We start from the raw sequence: 9581 nt of genomic DNA, 5'->3' as shown, positions 1-9581 counted from the left end.
TTAATTGTGTGTAGATTTACCACCCAGCTTCCTTGCTGCTCTCTTAAAAGATTTTTCATTATCATCATTTAGAACAGTTATACTTCTGCCTTTTATGCCTGTGTGAAAGTGGAGGGGTTGAGTCTACTCTCAAAGTACTGCTAAATGAAAAAGCTTAAACTTTGTGTTTGTGCTATGGGTATATATACAATATTGACATTGGACTAAAAGGACTGTGGTTACTGTGTAGCAACCATTCTTTCTCAGTATCCTTTCACAGTATGTTTTGTTTGAGCTACTAAGTATTTTTAGAGTTAGCTAATTGGGTCATATTTCTGCTCAAATGACTGATGTGTGTCAAGCTGCAATAATACAGGCTCAGCTCATAAACAATAAGTACCCTGCTGTTGTAAGGAAGCTGTTTTTTGGTTTTTTTTTTGACAGGGAACTGCAGCAAAAGCTCTGAATTAATGACAGTTTCATGGGATTATGTCAATCAGGAAAATGTGCCCCAATTTGCTGAATTCTGTGTTGATATATATCTAACTGTAGTTGACTTAAAAAGAAATCTTTTCCCTTTTGTTGCATTTCCTCACCCTTCTGAGTTGTAGTAAATGTTTTTAGAAAATTACCACCAAGTGAGGAAGGTTCTTTAATTGTTATGTAGCTTCATTGATGGTTCCTGCTCTTTTCTTTGAAGGTAATGATCACATCTGCCATTCTTCAGATAAATGTTTGTATTCCACACATTCTCATGATCTCTTGTCTTTGCTTAATAATTTAAATAATAGTGACTCCCTGTCCCTATGAAGTTCTGTGCGAAGCAATTAAAAGCAAAGAGTTAGATGTGTTAAAATTTCTTGTAAAAATTTTTTTTTGTACCTTTGAAGCTACTTTGGTGGAATGCTCTATTACAGCACCTGGGTAGATAAGCTGAAGTCTTTAATCTCAGTTTTCCCATTTGATGTTACCTGATGATGTCTCTTCTTGTGAAAAACAACAAAAAAATCCACCAAGAAATCCCCCAAAACAAAACACATAAAAAACCCAACCACCCCCAAACCCAACACTTCCCCCCCAAAACAAACAAACCAACCAACCCCACAACCAAAAAGCCAGCAATAAACCAAAACCAACCCCCAAACAATTCTTGACTTCTTCCTCGTTCAGGCTTTGTTTCAGAGAATATTTCATGCTGCAGGAGCAGTTACAATACCTAGTAAGAAATTGCAATTAATACTGTTTAAAGAAACCATTAGAAAATTATGTTGGTCTTGTAATAATACATCTGAACTAAAGTGTGCCAGAATCCTTTCAATAATTTTTTTAATTATAATATCCTTTATGATACACTGTTAAAAGGGAGAAAATGTGTCTTGAGCATATGCTGAGGTTGTCACATTGATTCCTTTTAATATGGAAATCAGTATTGCTCTTCTCTTCCTATTGATTGTATGCAATGTTTTAAAGTGACTTACTTAAAAACTTATTGTCTCAGAAATATTAACCCTTTATTTGACTGCTTTCTTTCAGAGATGTGGTACTGGGTTTTCCTCTGGGCTCTCTTCTCCTCTCTCTTTGTCCATGGTGCTGTGGGAGTATTAATGTTTGTGATGCTGCAGAGGCATAGGCAGGGGAGGCTGATCTCTGTCATTGTGGTCAGCATTGGATTTCTGGGTTCTATAACTGGAGCAATGATAACCAGTAAGTCTGTCGTCTTTTTTTTTTTTTTATCTAACTTCTAAAAAGAAAAAGCCTTTTCCTTAGTGATTTTTTTGTTTATTAAGGATTTTGCCTTAGTTATATAGCTATCCTGATGATAATGACAGCTGAGTTGCTCTTCTATTGTGTAAAGATAAGACTACTATAAATTGTCAGAGGAGTGCAGAAATAGTCTTACTATTTCATTTCAGAAATGTTGGGTACCAAGCTGTTCAAAAGCTATATGCTCAGCACGTAATACCTTTTTGGGATCAGAAAGAGCGGTCCTGTCCTACCATACCCGTTTCAGATTTTTTTGTCAAAGGCTTCTGATCAAGATCACCTCTTAGTACCGTTAAAGCCACGAGTTTCTTTTGGAAATGAGGTCCTGATTCCTTTGGTTGCAGGGCTGAGTTCCTGCTCGTTTCCTTGGGTCTGCTGGAGGTTTTTAACTTGCACACAGATAGGATGTTGCTCTTTTAAAGAAATAAAGGTGCAATATAGGTAGTGATTTACAGCTAAGAAAGTTGGTTTGTTTCTTTGAAGCAGTTACACTTGGCTCATGGATTTGAAAGAACTTCCCAGTCTTGGCTTGGCCATAATGTTACTTTCTTGTTTATTTGAGGTAGGGAGGAAAGAGGGAGGAAGGCCCTTAGACTATCCCAGCCTCACCCACCCCCACCCCCCAAAAAAAAAAAAAAATTAGGCTGTGCTGTTCCAGGAAAATGCTCTTTTGCAGGGGCATCTATTACAGAGTTTCTTACAGTGTTATTCTGTTATGCCTACCACTTGAGATGAATTTTAGGCATTTTTTATTTCTTGACATTGTATCAACAGGTATGGGGGTAACCATTTTTCTGTAAAAGCAGCATGCTGAAAGGTTCACAGAGCTATAGTTAAAATCTATACTCATTATTAAAACATAGCAGAAAGCAGGGGTATTTTGTGTAGCAAAATGTGGAAGTGTTACACCTGACCAAATATGGCACACAGGTGATGTTGCCAAGAATGTTTTGGTATCAGATACTGTTTTTTTCCATTGTTCCTAACAAATTTCATTATCTGTGTCAGTACTAAAAATATATGCCATAAGATCAGTAGAACACTTAGCCTTTGGCTTTATCATATCTAACTTATAAATAGACTGCAGTGGCTTTCCCAAGCAAATAGGAGCATGGTGAGTTTTCTGTTCAGGCCAGGGTGGGAGGGTGGAAGGTGTGGGGAAGAAATAGTGCATCTTATTTTGACAGGAAAGAAGCTTGTGTTTTGCTCTGTTGTCTGAAACAATGCTGGTGAGGAGTTCTCAACATTAAAATCAATGCACTGAAGGGGGCTTGCGTTAACCTGAGCAAGAAGTTTCTGCCCAAAGACCTTCAAATGTTGACAAAATGGTCTCACTTGAAAGGCCTTTGAGGGTAAGGAACTGTAAATCTAGCAAGCATCACATAGTTTGTAGGCAAGCCTTTCTACCTTTCCTATTTTTTTTTGTGTATGGTCCAGATTATCAGAACAATGGTATCACTTCAGTTTTGGACACATTGATGGATGATTCTTGACAGATTATTTTTTTATTGCTACTGAAAGTCCTTCTTGCCTTGTTGGTTTTCAAGTTAAAAAAAACCAAACAAGTTTCATGAAAAGTGTCATTAAAGCTTTCCTCAAAAGTTTTTTTTAAAATTGCTATATATTTTTCAGCCTAGAATTTCCATCATTTAACACACTGTAGTTTGGTATAACTTTTTCCTAAGGTGAGGTAGAACCAGTTGAGTGCCTTATATTACACGTTATGCTGATTTTTTTTGTCCTGTGATTAAAATGGCAGTGACTCTGTTACAAGGTAAATCATGCATGAGCATTTCTGAAGAACTGAAGATAGGAAATGTGGTGCTGGAATATCCAAGCAGGTTCAGTGTTTCTAAAATGAAAGTACTTTGTGTCTTTTATCTGTGCATAAAGAGGAGCAACACAGTTGTATTTGTGACATCCAATTTTGCAGGTCAAAACATTTAACAAATAAGTTGTTTATGTGTAAGTTTACATGAGAATTTCTCCAAGCTTAGACTGTAGACTTGTTATGCTGTTCCCAAAGGTTTTGCACAGAGCATTTCAACTTTTACTTTCAGGTAATTTTGTTTCTGGAGAGCAGTGGGTTGCTTTATACTGAAACAAATTCTGTGGGGAGCTTCTGAAGACAAATTATGATGATAAAATATTAAGGAGGATTTTTAATGGCTATTGTGCTGTGAAGTGGGATGCAAGTTGAACTCTTTAGTTGTTTGGATATGCCTGGTCCGGTGTTTAATAAATTGAAATAGCAAACTGGCTTCAATTTCCATTTTGTATTTCCAGTCCTTTGCATCATTTGTGTAGGTGAATGAATGCAGTATAGATTATTAAATAATGCAGGTTTAACTTTGCTTGGGTAGATCTTTCAAACTTTCTGGCCTTCTGGGATCTTTTTACCAGTGTATAGAAAAGCAGGAAACCCCTCAGTTTCTAGGCTTTGAAAAGAACTCAATGGTTAAAAGTATTAAAAATTTACTAAATAGCAGTGGATACTGTCCGGAAAAAAAACCCAAAACAAACTACCAACCCCAAAACCAAACCAACCAAGAACATATAAATGTCAGGCAGTTTGAGACAAGTATTTTAGCTGTATGTCATCCAGAAGGGTCTGTTCTTCCTCTTGCCAAGCTCACTCCTTTTTGGTGACATATTCTCATTTCCTTCATTGTCAACCTATTGTAGAATACTTTGGCTTTATGCCAATTGTACTGGGTTACACACACTGCTATTTGATGATTATAAATGCATAATTATCAAACTACCAAATTTATATGTTTTCCAGAATATCTCAGTGTTGTTTCAAGAAGCCAGAAATTTCTGTTATTGATTAACTAATAGCATCAAATTCTGGTATGCCGAATATGGCTGATTTGAATTTGAGAGTTCAATTATGAAAATAATTTTAATGTCAGTACTGGGCTCAGTTGAAAGGTTCTCTTTCAGTTATTGACAACAGATAGTCAAGGAACAAATGGAAAAGCTTATGCAAGGTAGCTGAGTGAAATACCACAAGGCTAGCCTTCTGGTGAGATATTCCTAACAAAATATACTTTACAGAATATGGGCCTTTTTTAAAAAACAAACAAACAAACCACCACACAAACAAAAGAACACAACAATAAAAAAAACCCTCACCTAACAGACTGATTAATAGTGTTTGTGAATACTGTGATGGCCACAATTATTAGTGAATTCTAGTCTTCCTAAAATGTTTGTAAAAATGAGGTGTTACTTTTAAGATGTCAGATGATCCAGATACAGATTGTACTTTGAGAAAATCTGTTGGGATTTACTGTATTTCCATGTCACTAATGGGTTTTTGATCACTTCAGCAGACTATTCCAGTTAATGACTCTGCAAAACCAAGAAAATTCCCAATTTTTTTAACTCTTACCAATTTTATTTTTTTTAATTACTTTTTCAGTTCTTTGAGTCTGGAAAAGCCTCTGTGATATCTGGAAGCATTTAATTATGATTAGATAGTGTCTGAAACCATACATACTGAAGAACTGTAAATTTTGGGCTTTGTTCTTCAGGAAAAATTAATTCATTCTGAAATAAAGGACAATAAACTTAATGTTTGTTCTTTAGGCAAGGAAAGCAAATGCTGTATAGAAGATATTGGTTGAGAAAATAATAAAGAAAAGCTTCATTCTAGGTGAACCTTTGAGGTCTGAATTGAGAAAATTTTTAACCCATGAACACAGCTGTATATAAACCTATATTTTTTCGAATGAACATTTTAGTATTCTTAAAAGGTTCAGAAGTTGTTTGAGCAGGAAAAGTTATTTATTATTAGCGTGTTATTTTTTTGACTGATTGATACATAGATTTACATTTTTCTCAAGCATTTGCTCCAAGACATCACAGCTATACATTTGCTCTGTGACTTTTGTTCTTCAAACACATGTGATAAATTCAGTCTGTGAAAGACAGTACAAGGGAGTTATAATAGTAGTGCCTGGCTTTGTTTACAGTGCAGCATTTTGTTTGTGGTTTATCCTGACTGTTTGATGTTATACTTTAAATGGGAATTTGCACACAACTGCACAAGAAAAACAGTCTCTTAGGTGTTGTAGCTCAAAATCTAATCATATTGGTTAGAAATTTCCTTTCATACATGTTCATGGATAGCAATGCAATACTTTGATCTTTTTCATGTTTTGCTTGATTTGCTAAACAGTTGTTAACAACTTCGTAGTTTAGATCAAAGCTAAACTGACACAATATGACCAGGTTATTCAACTGAAATACTAAATTAAGTTGATAGATGTGTGTTTACAGTTATTTTGCAGACACTAGCAGTTTTACTGTTGTCTTCTCCCTGCCCATACAAGCGTTATTAAACCATGCTTTGAACTTGGTCAATTTTTAGAGCATTTTTTAGCTACATTTTGGAATCAGAAGACAAAAATGTAAAAAAAAAAAAAACATTTGAAGATGTCTACAGGGAAAACAGCAAGAATCAATTTTCTGAAATCAAACTGATGTTGGAAGAGTTAATCTGATTCAATTAGGAAAATAATTCCCGAAGGACCTGCATAACTAGAAAAACACAAGCAAGGCTAATAATTTTATAATGCCATGAAGTAATACAGTGTTTGGTAATGTTCTATAAATAGCTGATACATAGATACACTAAATAATTTGTCATATATTTGATCCTTGGCTTTTTCTGTGATTTGATCATTGTTTTTCTTGTGATTCTTAGGTGCTGCGGTAGCTGGAATTTACAGAGTAGCAGGAAAGAATATGGCTCCCTTAGAAGCTCTTGTCTTTGGTGTTGGACAGACAGTACTGACATTAATTATCTCATTTTCAAGAATTCTTGCAACGCTTTGAGACTTATATAGAAGGGGGGAAAAAACCCTACTAGTTCAAAGAAATCTGAGGAGAAGCTTCCTGAAAGTGGATTCATCAGCTTATGAACTTGAATTCTAGTGCAAGAGAAAGGAAGCTATGTGGAACGTGCACTACAAATCTAGAGGTTCAGTCAAGTGAGCAGACTGTCCTCTAGCGTCTGAACTGTTGTACTTCTGCACTGCGCCTTATGTGCCTCAGTCGCAGGCAAGGTGCAATCCATGTGTGTGAACTTGAGATAAAGCACCTTGAATAGCTGCCAGTCAGGTTAAAGCTTGGTGATGGGATCGTTGTTCTTAACAGTGTTGTAATAAAACAAAGGGATGCTCCTGGAAATTGCTGTATGTGCCAAACTTGAAGTTAAATTCGTAACTGTTGTCTGGGTAAGCTCTGAAATTGTAATTATAGAAGAAAGCTGTGAACGTACACTCCACTTGAATTCAGGTAAAATAGCAAGATTTCTGTATTAGCAGTATCTCTCTGAATGTTGAATATTCTTATTCAGCATTCAAAACAGCTGTTGGGTCTGTTTCAAAGCCCAGATGAATTTTGATGGGATTTAAGAACCACAGCTTTAGCAACCCTTATGTAATTAGCACTATGTGTAGAATGGCTCATGGCAGTTTTGTGAAGCTCAGCATATAATTTTATCCTGGTTTTAGCTTGTCAGAAATCAGTAGTTTAAGGAGACTGTATGAGGGTTACTAAGTACAATCTGTGGTGTATGCACGAACAAATCTTAAATTAATGTTTTCCTTGAAATTATTTTGTCTTAAGCATACAGCTGGTTACCAGACCTTCTGAAAACCTCAGAAAGGCTACTTGTTGCAAACAAGCTCCCTATATTTATTTAAGCAAGCTCCCTATATTTATTTAAGCACTGATAGGACTCTTAACCCTACATGTATTCTTTAAAGAACACACAAATGTAACAGACTTTAAGAGCATACACCCATGAAGAAAATGGAAAGGGATGAAAATAGGATGTACTGTTTATCTATAGAACAAAAATGTTAAGTTTAAAATAGTTACTGTACTCCAAAACTTTGGAAGCAGGGCAGCACTAATGTATTTACTACCTTGTTTCTGAACACTTTGTATCTTTGGAAAGATTAAGATACCTGAAACTTTCAACGACTTAGCTTTCAGTAGAGTTTGTGCTTTTCTAGTTTTAAAGGGACAGTAGTGTTGTACATGTGAAATGTCTTAAATGTAAATATTTTGGAGTGAATAGAAATTTCAAGTCTAATTACGAATTATATATGAAATGCAAAATTTAAAGGGCACAAAGTTCTATGTGAGGAATAAGGAATCTTTTAAATCTTTTCTCAACTGAATGCTTTTCAGCAGCCAGTTTTTAATGCTGACAGGAAGAGTAAATTACTCGAAGGTTTTGCTGTTCAGATGTCAAAAAGACTTTCAGGACTGTTGAAACCACTGGCACCTACTGCACAACTGAAAGAGTATGGTTAAAATATAATTTACAATCCAGTCATATTCCTTTTATAAGTATTAGAATGAATTAACCTGTATGCCTTTATTTTACTCCACATAAACTGTTGTTTGGTTTTTTTGAAGTGCTAAGAATGCTAATATTTATTTTCTTTAAAAGTATTTAAGTCTTGTTTGGAAAATGTACAAAGCTGCAGTCTTTGCAGGGAACAAGATAAAATATAGGTTTATGAACCTTTTCAGTGTTATATTTTTGGATTTGAATTGCTTTAAAATGTGGCTGAATGCATATATTCTCATTATTTTTGAATGTCTTTCAAAAACATTTATTTTTCATGGTTTGGGTTTTTTTATCTTGTGGCTTTGTCATTCTGCTGATACTTTCTAACGGAACAATCATTGCACTTTAGACAATGAAATTACTACATCTGTAAAAGGCAATTTAAACCTCCCATTTTCTTAAATTATGAGAACTGGTTTCAGGTACTTAAGTCAAATTGAATAATAAAATAATTGAAGATATTTCTCCTAATGTGCCTTGTTACATATATTTTTAAGGGAGAGGATTTCTTTTTTAAAAATTTCCATATCTTCATGCTCATCCTATTTTTACTATTTCTAATTAATTTGGTTATTTGATATAATGTCTTACTCAACAGACATTAAAACATTTCTGTTTGACAACCTGGAAATCCTTGTCTGGATCAAAACCAACCGTTTCATGAAGCACTGTACTCAGTAATTTAGATTGTGTCATGGCTTTACCTCACACTGAAACTTCTTTCCAAATTTCTCCAAATTTCCTTTAGCATCTCCCTTGTTATTTATTGTACAAGGCTATTATGCTACCACTGATCAATGGCTTGCAGTCTTTCACTAAGCTAAACTATAACAGGCTAATACTAACTTAATGATTAATTTCATTCTTTATTTTAATTGCAGTGCCAATGAAATTGTTGCTGTTCTAACTTTCCTTCTTTGACCAGGAGGCATCTTTGCAGATGTTAAGTTACCTTCCTCCAAATAATTTTTACTGCATGGATCACTGTAATCACTTTTAAAACATTGTTAGGTGCTTAGTTGTCTCTGCTTTATATGGCATTATTGCCTGGCAACAATAAATGCCGAAGTGGCTTTACAGAGACAAAGTTACGTATTTGATAGAAAATTGTTTTTAAGTATTTCTTGTGAGGAATAGATGAAGACAAATAGTTTATCTATGAAGTATTCTTTGATCATAGCGTGAACTTACTGCAGAAGTTCATAACTCCAGCAGTTAGAGGAAGTGTAAGTGTCCTTATGTCTGTGAAACTTCAAAGTTTCATTCCACATCCTTAGAAACAACATTGTTAAACATAAGGTGCTCTAGTCAGTGCAAGTCAGTGCAGTATATGCACATATATGTGTGTGTATATATATATGAATGATGGTTTTGGGGTGTGTTCTATACCTTGCACATACTAACAATTAAAATAACTTTCCTAAAAAGAAGAAAATTACTTCAGGTAATCCCCCCCCCCCCC

The 9581-nt window shown here is 34.9% G+C and overlaps 1 protein-coding gene across 1 annotated transcript; it reads left to right on the top strand.

The window, feature by feature from the left end:
• Nucleotides 1–1511: 1511 nt before the first annotated feature.
• Nucleotides 1512–9543, top strand: TMEM170B (transmembrane protein 170B). The gene is made up of 2 exons (XM_026843651.1): nucleotides 1512–1683; nucleotides 6458–9543. The coding sequence occupies exons 1-2, from the start codon at nucleotides 1515–1517 to the stop codon at nucleotides 6586–6588; spliced, it is 300 nt and encodes a 99-aa protein (XP_026699452.1). The 5' UTR covers nucleotides 1512–1514; the 3' UTR covers nucleotides 6589–9543.
• The last annotated feature ends 38 nt before the right edge of the window (nucleotides 9544–9581 follow it).

This window comes from Athene cunicularia, assembly GCF_003259725.1.
Source record: "Athene cunicularia isolate RWA chromosome 2 unlocalized genomic scaffold, athCun1 chr2_part1, whole genome shotgun sequence".
In the NCBI taxonomy this organism is placed as follows: Eukaryota; Metazoa; Chordata; class Aves; order Strigiformes; family Strigidae; genus Athene; species Athene cunicularia.
Note: the sequence above shows the minus strand (reverse complement) of the source record. Positions and strands in the feature narration are given on the sequence as shown.

Excerpts from the sequence above, each read along its gene's own strand:
- TMEM170B (XM_026843651.1), top strand. The coding sequence starts at position 1,515 with ATGTGGTACTGGGTTTTCCTCTGGGCTCTCTTCTCCTCTCTCTTTGTC. Across the intron at positions 1,684-6,457 it reads AACTGGAGCAATGATAACCA|GTGCTGCGGTAGCTGGAATT; the intron begins GTAAGTCTGTCG and ends TGTGATTCTTAG.